We start from the raw sequence: 18,770 nt of genomic DNA, 5'->3' as shown, positions 1-18,770 counted from the left end.
TTGGCTCATTTATTGTTCATTGATAAATAATAATTAGCGTTATTATACCAGGCTCATAGGCATTATAATGTTTGTATGTTTTAGAATTTAACAAATAATATAAAGTGTGGTTTTATTGCAGGTGATCAAGGAGCCGCGGCAGCGTTCGTCCCGCTGGGTGAGCACCAGCATCCCTCAGTCTGACTGGGACTCTCCTCTGGCTCTGTACAGCTCGGCCGACTACCACGTAAACAACCTGGTGAGCCCCGTGCTGTTCCAGGAGGGCCTCAGTCTGGTTCCCGAAAACGCTGTGGTGGTGGAGATAGCGCCTCACGCTCTGCTGCAGGTACGTTCAGCAGGTTGTTCACAGACAACAAACATCAACACTCATGAAGAGCAGCAGTCTGAGCGTTCAGTACATCCTGGCTACTACACTCGGACGGTTTCTATAATCTGTCAGGTGTGAACAGGCTTCAGATGACACAATGTGGGCAGTGTGTGCTCTTCTTGACACATGTACCCACGGTATCATCATCGTTTGAGACTTTTACTGGCGGCTTGGAGAATCGATCGTCATTTCTGTTGTCATATAGCTTTAATGAAGCAGACAAACTGTCTCTTATACACTCATTTACTTGAATTTGTGGCTGGAGCCAGGTGAGCTCTGAGTATTTCATGGCTGGGACAGTGTCCAGTAGGAAAGGCCACAGTTAAATGGCAGGTGGAATTCCTGCCTGTTTAAACTCAACAGCAGCTATTAAAACTGAGTCTGTGCGGCCATGAAAGAAAAGTCGTGCTAAGAGGTTCTATGGTTTAAAAAAGTCTGACAGCAAATTTATTATGAACTTCAGATTTTTCATCCGTGTTTTCTGCACAGGCCATCCTGAAGCGCAGCCTCAAGCACACATGTTCTATCCTCCCCTTGATGAAGAGAGGCCATGCCAACAACCTGGAGTTCTTCCTCACAAACATTGGCAAAATCTACATGAACAGGTCAGTGAATGCCTCACTCTGTCTGCATTCAGTGGATGTGTGGGTCTGGGTGTAAGATCTTGTAAACATTCTCTGATCACTTATATTGGGATCCTTTTGATACACCTCTTTAGCGTCAATGTGAAGAGTAACAACCTCTGCCCGGTCGTGAAGTACCCTGTGCCGGTTGGGACCCCTTTGATCTCCCCCTTGGTGAACTGGGACCATGCTCAGACCTGGGATGTCCCCAAGGTCGAGGATTTCTCCTCTGGTTCAGGAGGATCCAATTCTGCCACCGTCTATAACATCGGTAAGAAATACACATCCGGATCAAAAAGCAACTCAACTCCGCATCTGTCTTTTTTGCATTTTGTTATTTATTTTGACCACTTGGTCTGTATCCAAAACAGAGATAAACCCAGAGTCTCCAGACTATTACCTGATTGGACACTGCATTGATGGGCGCGTCCTCTATCCGGCAACGGGTTACCTGGTGCTGGCCTGGCGTACCTTTCTGAGAAGTCTGGGAGCCGTCATGGAAAACACCCCTGTAACTTTTGAGGACGTGACCATCCACAGAGCTACCATCCTACCAAAGACCGGTGAGAGAAGAGCAGCATCTTGGATGGTGATGGACTGATGAACTGTTTGACATCCTGCTCAATCCTCATCTGTTTTTGCCTCTCTGTCTTTTCTCTTCACCTCTCTGTTGCTCTCAGGCTCCGTGCAGTTGGAGGTGCGTCTCATGCCTGCCACCAGCAGGTTTGAGGTTTCAGAGAACGGAAACCTGGCCGTCAGCGGTAAGTAGTTTTTCTATCTGTAAAGTTTTTGAACGCGGCCAGACATCCACTGTCAACTGTCAAGGAAAAAACTCAGGATATAAATTATATTTTGTAGAACAAGAACGAAAGCTGTACAAAGGGTTGCTCAAACATGGCTGCTTCTGTCGAGATACACACACACACACACACACACACACACACACACACACACACACACACACACACACAGAGGATGTCTCTCTGGCTTTGTTTTCTTATTACTTTATACCTCGTAACAAAAAGTCCTCTCAGCAGAGGTGTGGAAATGTGAATTGAGTTTAAACTGATTCATATTTCCACAATGAAACAGAACAGGCAGCAAGTTAGAGCATAGACAACACCAACAGAGAAAATGAAAATGTTCACATGTGATTCTCAGGTAAGGTGAGCCTTCTGGAGGACGCAGCCCTCGACTCATTCCGCAGTCAGATAAGTCAGCGAGCTGCCAACGACAACAGTGACCCCAAAATGAAGCTGACGGCACATGATATCTACAAAGAGCTGCGCCTGCGCGGCTACGACTACGGCAAGACCTTCCAAGGAATCTTAGAATCCAACAACGCAGGTAACAGTGACGTGTGTTTCTTTTGAAGTTTTTTGTTAAAGACAGTGGTATATATATCTATATAATACTTTTCACTATATCCCAGCGTCCAGCTCTAATTAGTGATCTGTTGCTGTACAGTGTTTTTGCTTATCGGCCGCTGTCATGTGATGTGCTGTTTCCAGGAGACAGCGGGAAGCTGCAGTGGACCGGAAACTGGGTGACCTTCCTGGACACCATGCTGCAAATGATCGTGGTCGGGCTGTCAGGTCGTAGTCTGCGTTTGCCGACCAGAATCCGCTCAGTGTGTGTTGATCCCACCGTCCATAAGGAGAAGATCTGCGAGTACACTGATGGAAAGCAAGGTGTGTGTGTGTGTGTGTGTGCGTGCGTGCGTGCGTGCGTGCGTGCGTGCGTGTAACATGTTTACCTTCAGAAAGTATTAAACCTCACATTCAAAATTTCTCTTATTTCCCTAGCTGTGGGTGTCCACGTAAACCGTTGCCTTGACAACATTGTTGCCGGTGGAGTCCAGATCTGTGGTCTGCACGCCACTGTGGCCCCGCGTCGGCAGCAGCAGCAGAGCCCCCCCACCCTGGAAGAGTTTGTGTTTGTTCCCTACGTGGAGACAGAGTGCCTGACAGCCAACGGGAAACTTGCAGAGCAGCTGAGACTCTGCAAAGGTGAACAGATAAAACCGTCTGTCGTCTCTGTCGCTGCATCGCTCTCATCCCTTCACCTTACAGCTTTAAGGAAGAGTTAATGCACAGCTTTCACTGTTTAATATTTAGTTTAAATTAAAGTAATCTTATAGTACACTAAGGTGTTTATGTAGTGTTCCACAGTAGTGTTCATAGTTGGAAGTAGGGCTGCACAATATATTGTCTCAGCATTGTGAGCAGGCACCATAGTCGCAGAACGTGTCAAATAAAGCAAATTAATTCCAACACATGATGATACTTTTCTGTTGCTCCACACAAGAAAACTCGCACTTTTCTCATTTTCCAAAACAGGTATTCAAGCCACCCGTATGTTTTTCATATTGTAATATATATGGCAGAAAAAAATATTGCAATGTCAGTTATTTTACAGAGAGTAAGAGTTTAAAAAGGTTTCTCATTATTGACAAACTCTGAAGTGCACCACCAGATTTACTTCACAAAGTCATTACCAGCCCAAAGCACCAGGGGGTCCTAAACAACCTAATGTTAAATCTTTGTTCTGATCATCAGCACATAGTGTCTGTAAATCGTTTTTTTAAAACACTGTTTTATGCAGCAACAAACACCAAAGTAGCCATTAGTGTTTAAAGGAAGAATCTAATGATGATAGTATTAAAATGAATAGTCAAAGATAGTTTTCTTGATTATTTCTCTATATACGGTAAACAAAAGAAGATGATCTTTAGCTGAATTGTGTTTGTTATTCTTGTTATTGGCTTTTTTGGTCACTAACACTTGTTGGCTTATTGTTTTTAGTCTTAGTGTTTTTTTTTATATTGTTCTGTGAAGCAAGTCAAACATGATTTCTAATGCATTTAATCAAATCCTAAAAATAAAACAAAATGTTTCTTTTTTGCATCATCTGCATCAACATATCCTTCTAACACTTCACCCCACTCTCTCCATCTAGGTTTAATCCACAGACTGCAGCGAAAGTTGGCCCCTCACGGAGTCAAGCTCTCCATCCCCGGGCTACAAGGGGAAGCAGACAGCCCTGTTCCCAGCCCTGAGCCCTCTCAGCCCGGCCTGGTGCGGCTGCTGGCCCTGCTCTGCAGCCTGGAGCTGAACGGGAATCTTCACTCTGAGCTGGAGCAGACGGTAGAGAAGGAGCGGGCGTGTCTGCTGCAGGACAGCCTGCTGCAGGGCCTGCTCGACCACCCCGCCCTCAGACACTGCCTGGACACCACCATGGAGAACAGCATGCCTGGCAAGATCAAAGTCCTGGAGGTAAGACTGAGGACTACATAAAAACCTAATAGAAAACAATCGGATAAATTTCATCCAAATGCAGATACATTCAGTCTTCAACCCTCTTCACCTCTCTGATCCCTGCCAGGCTTTCTCCAACGATGGCCAGCTCTTCTCTCGTGTGGTGCCCCTCCTCAACATCCAGCCCATGCTGCATGTGGACTACACTGCCACGGCGACCAACCTGGATCTTCTGACCCCCCACCAAGCCACCCTGGAAGAACTGGGAGTCACTCCAGCTCAGTGGGATCCCCTGACGGGCCCGGCTCCTAGTGGAGCAGACCTAGTGGTGTGTAACCACGCCTGGGGCCCTCTAAGGATGGACGCCAGACTGCTGGTGGAGAATCTGTCTTCTGGAGCCAAGCAAGGAGGGTTTGTTCTCCTCCACACCCTACTGAAGGGAGAGACTCTTGGGGAAACAGTTGCCTTCCTCTCCAGCACCGCTCAGAGCAGCAGCCAGCAGGGACTCCTCACACAGGTCAGTGGCCTGTTCTGATCATTTCATGATCGTTCACCCTTCTAATCCCTCTTAACCCTCTCTGTGCATCTCATAGACACCTCAGAGATGGACCATCTCAGAATAAAAATAGTTCCTCTGTTTGATAGAAGCATCATTTTGTCAGTCTGTGTAGATTTCACACCCCTGAAGCTGAAAGCTCAAATAAATAATTTCTTATTTTCAGTGAAGTGAGCTGATCAGTAACAGCTGATGTTTAACTGATATTGTCTCCCTCTTCTCGAAAGGCGGAGTGGGAGAAGGTGTTCTCTGACGCCTCCCTCAGCCTGGTGGCTGTCAGGAAGTCTTTTTACGGCTCGGTCCTCTTTCTTTGTCGCTGTCGGTCCCCGGGCAAAGAGCCCGTTTTCCTTCCTGTGGACAGCAGCGACTACAAGTGGGTGGACACACTCAAGGTGGGTTCCATATCATTCTGTGTGTGTCTGGCTTTTGAAATGTCCAACAGTGTCAGAACTAGTGAGTAACTGTAGATCCGTCTGGCAGGCGACGATGGCGGAGACATCAGACTCTCCACTGTGGTTGACTGCCTCTCAGGCCAACTGTGGCATTGTGGGAATGGTCAACTGTCTACGGCAGGAACCAGGCGGCAACAGAATACGGTAGGACACATCCTCTGCAACACATACTCCTGTACTGGTGTTGTCACGGCACCAGAATTTACAATATGCTGTAATTGTAATGTGAAGTAGTGCAGTTAAGTTAACTTTGCCTCCTACAATGAGCAGTGTCGTTACTTACTAGCACCTGCTGTTTTTTGTAGATATTTATCCATTATATTATCCCTGTATTGGTCAAAGTCATGGTCCCTTTTTTAATGTCATTTCCCGGTCTTCTCCTTCCTCGCCACCAGCTGTGCGTTTGTGTCTAATCTAAACGAGTCTTCAGAAGCACCGAGCCTCCAGCCGACCCATAAGTCCATGCAGTCAGCGCTGGAGGGGGATCTGGTTATGAACGTGTTTAGAGATGGACGTTGGGGCGTCTTCAGACACCAGCTCATCACCCGCGGTACCAAAATATTTTTATTTTATTTTTTCCAGTTTTGCTCAGTCTGCTCTGCTGCAGAGTCTGACCCTCATTTCACTGCTTTGCTTACTGTACATCGTACCTTTGCATGTGACAAATAAAACTTTGAATTGCTGTTTATGGCAGCATCACTTATACCTGAACAATTTGATGACAATAATATCGTATTAAATTTTGGATATTGCTCAAGCCTAATCACATTCCTTTGTCCTTGTCTGCTCAACACATCTTTTCTGCACAACTGTCACACTACATGGGACATAATTGCAGCAGTACTGGTCAGCCTGCAATGGTGTCAGTCACCTGCATATAAACCACTGTGTAACCTAATGCAGTGCAAGATAAACAGCGACAGTTGTTAGGCAATAGACAGTCTAATGAGCCACACGGGTTTAATACAGTTTTTTTTAAATTTGTACCGAGCTACATGGATGTACGTTGTATTTTTCCTGTTAGAAGTTGTGCTATCTCTGACATCCCTTAAATACATGTTAAAATAACACTAGTGTCCTTGATTTTAGGAAGCACATGTATTGGGAACCATGAAACCGAAACTATAATTAACCAACAGAAAACTCTTAATTATTTAATATATTACAACTTAATTTATCCAGGTCAGTTTAACACGTTTAACTTGTTTTCCTTTCAGAATGATTGATGTGCCCGTGGCTTTCACTTTCTCTGAGGCATTTGTGTGTGTTTCTGTTTTGTTCCAGATCTGAATGAAGAGTTGACAGAGCGAGCCTACGTCAATGTGTTGACTCGAGGTGACCTGTCATCTCTGCGATGGATCGCCTCCCCGCCCTCCCACTCTGTGACCAGCAACCCCAACGTGCAGCAGTGTCGCGTCTACTACAGCTCGCTCAACTTCAGAGACATAATGCTCGCCACCGGCAAACTGCCACCAGACGCTATTCCAGGTGTGTGTAAGAGACCGTTGTTATAGCAGAGAACACAGAAATAGAAAAACAATCACTTAACTCCTCCTGTTCATTGTAAATGGTGCAGGGGACCTAGCTCTGCAGCAGTGCATGTTGGGTATGGAGTTTTCCGGTCGTGACCCCAGCGGTCGACGTGTGATGGGGCTGCTACCTGCTAAAGGCCTGGCAACAAGTGTGAACGCTGACAAACGCTTCCTGTGGGACATTCCCTCCAGCTGGTCAGTGTCATAGTTTATAATATGCTGTGTGTGTGTGTGTGTGTGTGTGTGTGTGTGTGTGTGTGTGTGTGTGTGTGTGTGTGTGTGTGTGTGTGTGTTTTACGGTTGGGGTAAGGGTTTCAGTTCAGTCAGCATGACTCCTTGCTTCCATCTCTTCCTTGCATCTTATCTCAGCTGGAGTCATGAGGATGCAGGAACAACAAATTATTCATGACACACAGCATCTCAACTGTCACATATCAGCAACAGTTCAACAGTAAAACACCTGGTGCTTGTTGACCACTGCTCCAACACCAGACATATGCAGCGTCATGTATTTATTGCTAAAAGAACAGAGCGGATAAGGCAATAAAAACAGATGTAAATATTCTGAATAAAACCTACAGGCTAATTAGTTTGTGAAAGATCACTGTGAGAGGAAGTCTAGCATTTATTTTTAGGCTCAGGCTTTTATTACTGGACTCAATTATACTGTGCAGCTGTATAGAAATGTAAATTCAAAAACACCCGTAACATTAACTATCATCAGCTGGATACGAATGTAGCTGTATATTTTTCGTGAATGAGCCGAGATCCAAAAATTAAGAAATGAGGAGGAAAAGAAAATCCTTCAGGCTTGTGTGTGAATGAATGTTTTGTTCATGATTCAGATTCTACACAGAATATTTTTACTAAACATGAACAATGTTAGAGCCACTGTTGGTGCTGCCATTCCTGTCTCCACAGGCAGTTCTACTAATCTACAGTACAGTACTACAAATCATGCAATATTATTAATATCATAGTCAAGCTGTTTACATAAAAGCCCGGCTGCTCTATTTAGGACACTTCAGATCAGCTGACCAATCACTAAACAGGTTTTGACATAGGATACACCTGTGGTTCCTCACTCTGAGCTCCTGGGAGCTTCCTCTTTCCTCATCTCATCCAAGACACATTTAAGGGATTGGAACATCCTTGATGATGGCCTCGATGAATTTCCAGAGACTGTAGGATGGAGACTCAATGAAGGAAGGAAGGAGAATAAGCAGGATGGAAAACACCTTTTAATGCCTCTTGTACTTCTGGTCACATCCCCTGTCAGTGCTGTTTGTCGGCTGTTAAAGGAACTGGTGTGACAGCATGGATTAGGGGCATGCATTTAGAAGATAAACTGTAGTTATAATAGTGCATATGGGTGCTGCTGCTGTTTAAACATCCAACAACTGAAATGTCATTAGATTATTGTTGAAAGCTGGAGTGTATGTTGAGGATCATGATGCAAACAAGGTTCTCTGTTCTCTGTCCTCTCAAGGTCTCTGGATGGGGAATTACCTTATACTCTAAAATGGTAAATTACACTCCTAATGTGTGTTTGTGTGTGTGTGTGTGTGTGTGTGTGTGTGTGTGTGTGTGTGTGTGTGTGTGTGTGTGTGTGTGTGCAGGACACTGGAGCAGGCTGCATCGGTGCCCGTGGTCTACGCTACAGCGTACTACTCTCTGGTGGTGCGCGGCAGGCTGCGCAACGGAGAGTCTGTTCTCATACACTCGGGGTCGGGGGGTGTCGGCCAGGCCGCCATCGCCATAGCACTCAGCAAGAAGTGCAAAGTCTTCACTACAGTCGGTCAGTGCTTAACACTCGCTCACACTAGCAGAGACATAGTGACAGAATATTAGCTCCGATATGATCGATCATTCTCTGTTGTTATTTATTTTACACGATAAAAATATATTATATATATATGTACATATGTGTATGTGTGTGTGTGTGTGTGTGTGTGTATATATTTACACACACACACACACACACATATTATACAGCCCATTTCTTCCACTTCAAAAAAATTGCACCAAACTCAAGCACTTTTTTCATTAAATAAAATCACAACATACTAAATTATAAGTATGATATAGTGTCAAATAATTCTGAGGCTTGGTGTATTATGAGTTAATAAGTCATAATTATAATACTGAAATGTTTAACCCTGTTTGTGTGTGGGATCACAGGCTCCTCAGAGAAGCGGGCCTACCTGCAGGAGAGGTTCCCTCAGCTCTCAGCAGAATCCTTCGCCAACTCCAGAGACACCACGTTTGAACAGCACATCCTGCTCCACACACAGGGCAAAGGTCAGTCAACAATACATACATGCAATGCACTGCACTCAGTGTAGTGTCGTATTGTGTTATTTTTTTTATACCAAGTTGATGTTTCCTGAAAAAAACTAAAAGATTTAGGGGCTAGCATACAAGATACAGCATACATAAATACATGCGAGACAGCTTTGCAGTGTTTTTGAGCTTACGAAGAAGCAAACAGTTACACTTTCAGATTACGGCACCACTGCACTGGGTGCACTTTTTGAGCATGTGCTGTGTTGTGTGTGTTTCAGGTGTGGACGTGGTGCTGAACTCTCTGGCTGAGGAGAAGCTGCAGGCCAGTATCCGCTGCCTCGCCCGACACGGACGATTCCTGGAGATCGGCAAATACGACCTGTCCAACAACTCTCCACTGGGTCAGTGATGACACACTCACAGTAACAATTACTCCATTCATTTCGAAATAGATTTAAAATAAGTAACTACATGTTCCTTTAAACATGTGAAGAATAAGAATCGGTCAAACTATAAATATATTCCGCTTGTACTTCAGATGCCAATTAGCTGCCTGAGATAGACAGAGCAGGGAACAGTAGAAATATTTAAGAAAAAAGAGTGATAATATTTACATGTTGTTGCCTTCCTTTCCATGAAGCTTCTCTACATCCATCACAGTTACTTTTGTGGTTCAGACTACAGACTGTAGAAATGTCCAGTGACACAGCTGACTCCAGATTTTCTCTGAATTCATGACTTGAATCGTTGACTTAACGTTGTTGTGATCCCTGCAGGCATGGCTCTTTTCCTGAAGAACGTGGCGTTCCACGGCATCCTGCTGGACGCTCTCTTCGAGGAGGGTAACCGTGAGTGGGAGGAAGTGTCCCTGCTGCTGAAGGAAGGCATTGTGGGAGGTGTAGTTAAGCCTCTGAAGACCACTGTGTTTGAGAGAGACCGGGTGGAGGAAGCATTCAGATACATGGCTCAGGGCAAGCACATTGGCAAGGTTCTCCTGCAGGTGAGTGTCACCTCTGACCTTCAGCCTTTCATATCACTGTGAGGAGACTATGACTTGTTCATAATGGAGCAACCTGTCATGATGTATTAGAAGAACATAAATAAAAACAAAGTGAAATGAAAAGTGAATAAACCTGAAGGATCCAGATGTTTCAGGTGAAACGTCCTCTCACTGGTTCTTCTCTCTACAGGTCTGTCATGAGGAGAAAGGTGCAGCAGTCCAAGCAGCTTCCCCTGTTCCGGCTATCTGTCGCACTTTCTGTGTCCCCTCCCACTCTTACATCATCACAGGTGGCCTGGGGGGCTTCGGTCTGGAGCTCGCTCAGTGGCTGATGGAGAGAGGAGCCCGCAAACTGGTGCTGACGTCCAGATCAGGCATCAGGAACGGTAATGCTGCTCAAACTGCCGCTTGTTGCTATCACCTGTACCGCGTTCTGCTGTAACTAGTGTTTACTCACGGTTTACTTTGTACCTGTTGCTAGGATACCAGGCGAAGCGAGTGCGTGAATGGCAGAGTCAAGACGTGGAGGTGCTCGTGTCAACCAGTGATGTCAGCACGCTGGAGGGAACGGAGCGACTCATCACTGAGGCTGGAGCGCTGGGCCCAGTGGGTGGCGTCTTCCACCTCGCCATGGTAACGCACCGAGCTACCTCATCATCACTCCCCTTTAACTCAGCCTACTTTTCAGGTTACCAGTAGCATGTAACTCCGACATCATAAACTGTAGAAAATACTGTCTGTAAAAAAAACTATGTACAATCTTTTTCTTGCCATCATGAATCCAGAGCTGTCCTACTATATTAGCTGCTGCCCAGCTGCTAGTTAGCTCATAGCTAAACTCTACTGATATGTTTTGCTTCATGTTGCAACTTTGATCAATTTGTCATTTTCTAATAGAAAGTGAAGTGAAAAATGGAAGGTTCCTCTGCACGAGTGAAAACTAAATGGTTAAAATGGTTAATAGTTAAAAGAGACAGATCCAGTATTCACCCAGGTTGAAATAGACATACAAAGCTAACTTTATATGGAAATAAGTCACTGGTCGGTCTGTCACCTGACTCAAATATCTCAGACACTGTTGGATGAATCGCCATGAAATTTTGTGTGTGACTCTAGTGCCACCATGAAGTTGACATTTTTTTGGCTTTAAGTAACATCTGGTTCAGACATTATAATGTTATGTTACATTATAATTTTTTATATTGCTGTCATCATCAGGTTAAACTTGTGGTTGTCCAATATCTTGTCCTGTGACCAAACACCTGCAAATCTAATATTATTCCCATCAGCCTCAGCTGTTCTGTATATGGTAAACTAGTTAGCATTAGCATTGTAGGCATGTTAGTAGACTGACATTAGCATCAAGACTCTTAGTCTTGTTTACATAAAATATGTATATAAACACAGTTTTTTATATTTATTACATAATTATTTCTTCATGCAGTTTGTTCACATTCATGATTTAAATCACATTTATAGAAAGATTTCTTATGTTATGGTTTTTAGTTGATGACCTCCCTGTTAGGACTGATCTCTGTGGTGTTACTGCTTCTCCTTTTAAATCCCCAGTGATCCCACGTTGATCCAAACTCATGACCATGTTGGATTTGTCATTCTCAGGTGTTGAAAGACGGCATGTTGGAGAATCTGACGCCTCAGCACTTTGTTGATGTCAACAAACCTAAATATGACGGCACCATGAACCTGGACAGGTAAGGCGCACGCTCAGTTATCCTTCTGTCGCTGCTGTTTGCTTCTCTCTGGATCTTGATGCACTCACCTCTGTTCCCTCCACAGGGTGACAAGAAAACTGTGTCCAGAGCTCAAGTACTTTGTGGCCTTCTCCTCGGTCAGCTGTGGGCGTGGCAACGCCGGCCAGAGTAACTACGGTTACGCCAACTCGTCCATGGAGCGCGTGTGCGAAAAGCGCCGCTACGACGGCCTGCCCGGACTGGCCGTGCAGTGGGGCGCCATTGGTGATGTGGGCGTGGTGCTGGAGACGATGGGTGGCAACGACACAGTGATCGGCGGCACCCTGCCACAGAGAATCGCCTCCTGCATGGAGGTGCTGGACCTCTTCCTGTGCCAGCGGCAGCCAGTGATGTCGAGCTTTGTGCTGGCGGAGAGGACGGTGGTGAAGAGCGAGGCAGGAAGTCAGAGGGACCTGGTGGATGCTGTGGCTCACATTCTGGGTAAGAGCTGGGCTACACAATAACTCCCACCAGAAAGATACTTCAGACAAGTAAGGGGTGGACGATATAACAGATGTACTCGATGTATCGAGGGAAGCACCAAAGAGTTTAGACATGTTCAGAAACAGTGACTGAAAACGGAGGCGGACGAACTGGGTCAGAACACACTGCCTGTCTCGTGTGTGCAGCTTCCAGCTCTGTATCCAGTTTGACTTGACTTTTGTTTACCCTCGTTCAGAGCAAGAGAGAGAGAACCAGTGATAATATGTAATGTAACATAATTATAACCAACATTGGGTTTCTGTTACGACCATATAATACATGTGGTCTCCTCTGTGTCTCCATACAGTTGATAAAATGGTTAAAAAATGTTATTATAAAATGTATTTTTTCATGTCTGTGTCATATTGAGATAACAGCCACTCATTGAAACTATAGTGAAAGGTGTCGGTTGTAGATGATGTTGTTGGTATCACGTGAGTACGACACGAGTTGCCGAATCTCTTGATCACACAAAGCAGCAGCGAGGCGAGAGAGGCGCAGCCCCTTACGTACCAAAGGGTTAAATCGCACATTTATGAAGTGCTGGAGGAGATTTCAAAATATCGAGATCTATATTGTGCATCGCTATATTGCTTGTAGGCCATATCACCCAGCCCTACAAACAGATGTAATCATGCCTGTCATCTGTAATGGCTTCTGTTGTGCCTGTGCAGTCTTGATTGTTTTGAAAAGTGTCATCAAACAACATGAATGCAACTTTTAGGAAAAGCTTCTGACTGATCTGACGGTGAAGCAAGTTTCAAAGATCTGACAGCTGATTCCCTGTGGACTGAGATGACAAACAGCAGCAGTAAACCTGGTCTGCTCATGTAAAGCATACGACTTGGATCCATGTCATGTCTGAACTTTCAATATGATTGAGTTAGTTACAGTGAAGTGATTTACTTTTCCACCCACAGATCGTACACTTCACACAGTGCCATCTGTCTGGATTCATAATAAACCACTTGATGGTCTCTAAAACAAACTTTTTCTGAAACCACAAGGCGGAATTTTGATTTTCTTTCCTGGAAGAGATGATATTAGAAAGATTATAGATGATATTAGAGTTCGTCAAGTTCAGGATTTAAGCAGCTGTTGATTTCCAAAGCAATTGAATATTTACTGAGAAAAGGTGAAAATAAAGAGATTGATTTCAGAATTTTAAGAATCGATATTGGATATTTCTAATAAAAATTGCGATTAACTGTAAAATCTGATCACCTCCAAATTGTTTTTTTTTTTTTCATCCAACCCTAAGGTTCTATGGATCATTTATTTATTTTGCATCATTGTTTGTCTGACAGAAGAGAAACATGTTTTCTTATCTGCTTCTTTTCTTTCTTTCCTCCCCCTCAGGTGTGCGGGACGTGAACAGCCTGAACGCAGATGCCTCATTGGCTGACCTGGGCCTGGACTCCTTGATGGGTGTGGAGGTTCGCCAGACTCTTGAGCGCGACTACGACATCGTCATGGCCATGAGGGAGATCCGCCAACTCACCATCAACAAGCTGCGAGAGCTGGCCAATAGCAAGCCAGGAGGATCGAATGGTATTATTAAGAGCTGAAGAATAACCGTGTTCTCTAAAACCTGCAGCTGCACTTCGGTACAGAAAGAGTACAAACTTTGTCTCTGCTGCTTCCTCCTGTCCAGAATCTCACCACGCCACATCGAAGAAGGACGGCGTTCGCGCTCTGTTGGACTCAGATCTGACCCAGCTGTTAGTCAACCCCAACGGCCCCACAGTGACGCCACTCAACAAGGTCCAGAGCCAGGAGAGGCCACTGTTCCTCATCCATCCCATCGAGGGTTCCATCGCCGCCTTTAAAACGCTCGCCTCCAAGCTCAGCGTGCCTTGCTACGGCCTGCAGTGCACGAAAGGTATTCAATACACAGGCATTTTTACAATGGACTGATTATACTGTGGCCAACCAGGCTCATCCGATTCTGTCCCCCCTCCTCTCCCCAGCTGCTCCTTTGGACAGCATCCAGTCCCTGGCAGCGTACTATGTGACCTGCATCAGGCAGGTTCAGCCAGACGGGCCGTACCGAATCGCCGGCTACTCCTTTGGTGCCTGTGTGGCGTTTGAAATGTGCTCTCAGCTGCAGACCCAGGACCGGTCTGTGGAGTACCTCTTCCTGTTTGATGGATCACACTCCTACGTAGCGGCGTACACACAGGTGAGAGGAAACAAACTCACTTATACACAACAGTCAGTGAAGACACAAGATTGATTTCTGTATTTCACACGTCATTGCATTAGATGGTTTTGAACAACCTGACGTGTGTATGAACAGTGTGGTTTAACATATGAAGCAGAGATTAAAAGTGAATACGTGCATTTAATGATGTAGTTTGGGGACACACTTGAGGTTTAAAGTAATTAAAGGTTGATTATTAACGAGTGTTCGTGGTTTCCAGAGCTACAGAGCCAAGCTGACACCAGGGAAAGAGTCTGAGGCTGAAACTGAAGCCTTGTGTGCCTTCATCCAGCAGTTCACTGGCATCGAGTACAACAAGGTGAGTAGTCAGTGAAGTCTTAAACGCCTCTCGCTGCTTTATCAGTGCATCATGTGGCGTGTAAAACATCCCCAACTGAATATTATATAGACTGTCTATATTATTAGGTTTTAGCTGAAGTTATGAGTCTTGATGTCCAACAAGAATGTAGAAGGTGAACGTCCTGACACCACACCTCATGATGACTTCAAAGACAACGTGATGTCACCTCTACACATGAGATTAAGAGATTTGTTGATTGAGTGTCTCGACCGTGCAGAAGGAGTCTGTCTGAATCCTAATGAGCACTGAGATGATGATACAACAGTTGAATGCCCTCTGTGCTGCGTGTTTAATGTGACATGTTTACTTTTTCAGCCACAACTAGAAGGTCATTCAGAGAACGCAGACCTCCACCAAGGCTAATGTCATAAACAACGTACACCAGACTTCACAGGAAAAACTGCAAATTCATAGTTAATGATCTGGATCATACCAGCAAACAGCTGTTTGAATATTAAGTTCTAAGATCAATGATTTTAATTTGTTTTGGGCACAAAACTATAACGACACAATAAATTAAATAGATAAATAAGAAAGAGAATAATTAGGGTGATAGATAAATATTCAAAGATATCATGTGTTTATGTAGACAATGATGCGAGACATTGTCAGGTGTGTGACACGATGTGTAACTCTCCTGTGTGGGTGTGTTCTTCTTCTCTGGTGTTCTCTGTCACTATATGTTGCTTCAACCAGTAAATTCCTCCACCGCTCTTCTGCTCCCTCCTCTTCCTCTGCAGCTTCTGGAGACTCTGCTCCCGCTGTCCGACCTGGAGGCCCGCGTCAACGTGGCGGTGGACCTGATCACCTCCAGCCACAAGAACATCAGCCGAGACTCGCTGCACTTTGCTGCCACAACTTTCTACTACAAACTAAAGGCCGCCGACGGCTACGTGCCTGCGACAAAATACCACGGCAACGTGACGCTACTGCGCGCCAAAACCAGCAGCGAATACGAACAGAACCTGGGAGCTGACTACAAGCTCAGCGAGGTAACATATAAGTGCACTGGCACACATCTGCACAAGGTCAAAGGTCAGACCTCGCAAAACACTTTTTTTTTTTTGTCCTTGTCGGACTGCTCACCCTGGTACAGCTGTTTGTGTTTGTTATGTTCATGTTTAGTTGACAGTATTTAGTTTGTCACGTCCTTAATGTCTGTGTTACACTGTGTTGTGATGTGTGTTATGATGTGTGTGTGTGTGGAAATAACACTAAAGCTGAGCTTGAACTTAAACTTGAACTTGCCGTCAGCTGGGGCGAAATGAGACTCATGTTCATAGACCTCAGCTTCCAATACCATACCATACCAATCTCCACTAGACTGACATGTGACCAAACATCTCCCTCTGTGACTTCATGACTGAAACAAGCTCCCCATGCTGCAGGATTTATACATCAGTAGTACAGCTGCACCGTACTGGAAAAAAGGCTTTTTCTGCGATTTATATTTCAATTTGAAGAACTACAGGAATGTTCACCAGATGACTTGAACACCATCATCCTTTCTGTAGATGAAATAATTCCATACAACCGACCGTTTTTCTCTTTGTTCATTTTCAGATTGTGGTTGATGATTAGCAGGGGGCGGGGCCTGGATAAACTGATCAAATCAAATCAAGACTTATTTAAATAGCACATGTGTGCTAAGACTGAAATACAAGGTGCTTAACAGTAAAGACAGGAAGACCAACATGAACAAAAAAGAGCGAAAGGACAAAATAAATAGATAAATAGGTTTAAGAGAAAGCTAATCAAGAATGATTGTGATTGGTGGTTTGCTGTGAATGTGGAACCTGCACATCACTCACTGGCAACGAACTGTTTATCCAGGAGCCCTTCAGAGTAAGTTAAGTTGCATCAGAGAGACTGCTCTAATAGAAAATGACGGTGTCAGTTTTCCTTTTGTATCAAGCAGCAAAAAAATAGTAGCAGACATGTTTGAGTTAAGTCGAGTTGTCTTATTTGACATTTCTCGTCCTGTCATGTGACTTTTGCACACGTTCATATTGCTATGACGATGCTGAAACGATTTACTGTGCGGCCCTATTGAGAAGGTGTGAAGGATGGATGGAAGGATGGTAATATCCTCATCACCCCACTCCAGCTTCTAGACTCAGGCAAAGGCCTCTGACACAGAGACGCAGACGGCCTCTCTCCAGACGCTTTTTTTCTGAGCAGCTACAGTTTCAAAAACACATAATCTGTCTATAAATATGAAAACATTACATAAACTCTCATTTTCTATACTCTGTTTTACTCTTTATTAGTATCAGTATTCCACACACAGCCTGTTGAAAATATGTGAGAAACTTAACTGTGAATCTCTCTCCACTTAAACACTGAGTAAGTTCTGTCTGTGTCCTTCAGGTATGCGACGGCAGGGTGTCGGTCCACGTCATCGAGGGAGACCACCGGACATTCCTGGAGGGAGAGGGGGTGGAGTCCATCAGCAGCATCATCCACAGCTCACTGGCTGAGCCGCGGGTCACGGCGAGGGAGGGCTAGATCTGCCCCACCCCAGCCACGCCCTCCACCACCCTCACGCTAATTCAATAACATTCCCAAAGCAGGCCTCTTCCTCCAGTTAGTTCACAGCGTAGGTTTAACTTATAGAGTAAGTTGAACAGTATATAATACAGTCAGTCTCTGGACGTAGCATGTTTACATTGTGTGCCATTTTGCCCTAATATCCCATAAGCACCTTATTCCTTCTTACTGCACCTTCTGCAATCTCATTGGTCGAGTAGACTCTCTCTAACCTATCAGAGCTCCTGGCTGGTACCTTCCTACTGGGTAGATGAAACCTGCTGTCATGTAGTCATGTGATAAAACTGTGTATCATAATAAGAGTAACAGTGAGTGACCTCCACTGATCTGTACAACAGACAGGACATCATGAAAAGACTATGTTAAACTCTGACACACTCTCATGTCCTGATACTAATGAAGTGTAACTGTGCACGTTCGTGACCTCACCACTATCCCACTGTTAAACGCTCGTTAACTCGGTCGCTGTGTGAATCAGTCTCTGTGATGTTCTGCAGCTTCAATGCAACAAAAAAAAAAAATCCTGTTTTTCTGGCTTCGCCTTTCAGTATTTTGTTTTTGTGAGTTCAGAGCCAGAGGGCCATTAAAGTAACCTCTCCTCTACAATGTTAGTACCTTTATCCTGCACATGAACATGTTGCAGGATTACTGTTGATGAAATAACACACTGACCACACTGAAACAAACAGGAAACAAGGATGTCTGATTAGAGTTTAGTGGTTGCAAACAAACGTCTGAGGTCGATGTTCTGTCGGAGAAAACCAGTGACAGTTCACAGTATTTTACCCATAGTCATGTACTGAATAGGTTTGTTACATAACCGTCTCCCTTAATTTTGCTTCTAGGTTGTAAATGACTAGTAAAGCACCTGTTGTATGTGGACATAACTGATCTGAACAGCAGAACCCTGAGCTGTCTCTGACTCCCGTGACCTCACCTGCTTTCATAACCCCAGCGAGCAGTCCAGTCCCACACAGCAACAACAGCCAGCCCGACTCCTGAGGCCTCAGTCTGGTCAATGAAGGGTCCGGTGACTGGAGGCGAACGTGGTGATTGATTGCAATGAAAAGGAGAAGGAAGTGACAGTAAAAGCTCTTCTCTTGTATTGTAATATTGCCAGTATGTATTGTTACGACTAATAAAAGCATCTCACAAGTCATTTATGACTATTTGGGTTTTTTTCCCCTTAATTTCATCATATTTAAAGTTTGTTTTTGACTTTCATGTAATGATAGTTACAATTCAATTTACCTAAACATGGTAGAATGAAACAAGGAAAAGAGCTGAGTACATAGTGATAACTAATATCTAGGTGTTTTATAATGAGGGATCTATGTGTGTGTGTACTT

At 44.6% G+C, this 18,770-nt stretch overlaps 1 protein-coding gene across 1 annotated transcript in view; it reads left to right on the top strand.

Annotated features, from left to right (window-relative positions):
- fasn (fatty acid synthase) overlaps window positions 1-18,580 on the top strand; it is a 55,903-nt gene extending 37,323 nt beyond the window's left edge. The window contains exons 14-42 of the mRNA XM_022765992.1: window positions 122-325; window positions 857-972; window positions 1,086-1,261; window positions 1,362-1,553; window positions 1,671-1,751; window positions 2,152-2,337; window positions 2,502-2,681; window positions 2,796-2,999; window positions 3,949-4,265; window positions 4,375-4,764; window positions 5,031-5,195; window positions 5,284-5,399; window positions 5,651-5,805; window positions 6,540-6,743; window positions 6,832-6,982; window positions 8,407-8,585; window positions 8,969-9,088; window positions 9,352-9,474; window positions 9,850-10,073; window positions 10,264-10,459; window positions 10,555-10,706; window positions 11,694-11,785; window positions 11,871-12,265; window positions 13,667-13,858; window positions 13,962-14,189; window positions 14,278-14,489; window positions 14,731-14,829; window positions 15,612-15,863; window positions 17,242-18,580. Of these exons, the coding sequence (XP_022621713.1) occupies window positions 122-325; window positions 857-972; window positions 1,086-1,261; window positions 1,362-1,553; window positions 1,671-1,751; window positions 2,152-2,337; window positions 2,502-2,681; window positions 2,796-2,999; window positions 3,949-4,265; window positions 4,375-4,764; window positions 5,031-5,195; window positions 5,284-5,399; window positions 5,651-5,805; window positions 6,540-6,743; window positions 6,832-6,982; window positions 8,407-8,585; window positions 8,969-9,088; window positions 9,352-9,474; window positions 9,850-10,073; window positions 10,264-10,459; window positions 10,555-10,706; window positions 11,694-11,785; window positions 11,871-12,265; window positions 13,667-13,858; window positions 13,962-14,189; window positions 14,278-14,489; window positions 14,731-14,829; window positions 15,612-15,863; window positions 17,242-17,379 (5,439 nt within the window). The 3' untranslated portion in view covers window positions 17,380-18,580. The remainder of the gene's footprint in view (window positions 1-121; window positions 326-856; window positions 973-1,085; window positions 1,262-1,361; window positions 1,554-1,670; window positions 1,752-2,151; window positions 2,338-2,501; window positions 2,682-2,795; window positions 3,000-3,948; window positions 4,266-4,374; window positions 4,765-5,030; window positions 5,196-5,283; window positions 5,400-5,650; window positions 5,806-6,539; window positions 6,744-6,831; window positions 6,983-8,406; window positions 8,586-8,968; window positions 9,089-9,351; window positions 9,475-9,849; window positions 10,074-10,263; window positions 10,460-10,554; window positions 10,707-11,693; window positions 11,786-11,870; window positions 12,266-13,666; window positions 13,859-13,961; window positions 14,190-14,277; window positions 14,490-14,730; window positions 14,830-15,611; window positions 15,864-17,241) is intronic.
- Window positions 18,581-18,770: the final 190 nt, after the last annotated feature.

Source organism: Seriola dumerili, unplaced genomic scaffold (genome assembly GCF_002260705.1).
Source record: "Seriola dumerili isolate Sdu_G_001 unplaced genomic scaffold, Sdu_1.0 BDQW01000807.1, whole genome shotgun sequence".
NCBI classification, from domain to species: Eukaryota; Metazoa; Chordata; class Actinopteri; order Carangiformes; family Carangidae; genus Seriola; species Seriola dumerili.
The sequence above is the reverse complement of the archived record's forward strand: the minus strand, read 5'-3'. Positions and strand labels throughout refer to the sequence as shown.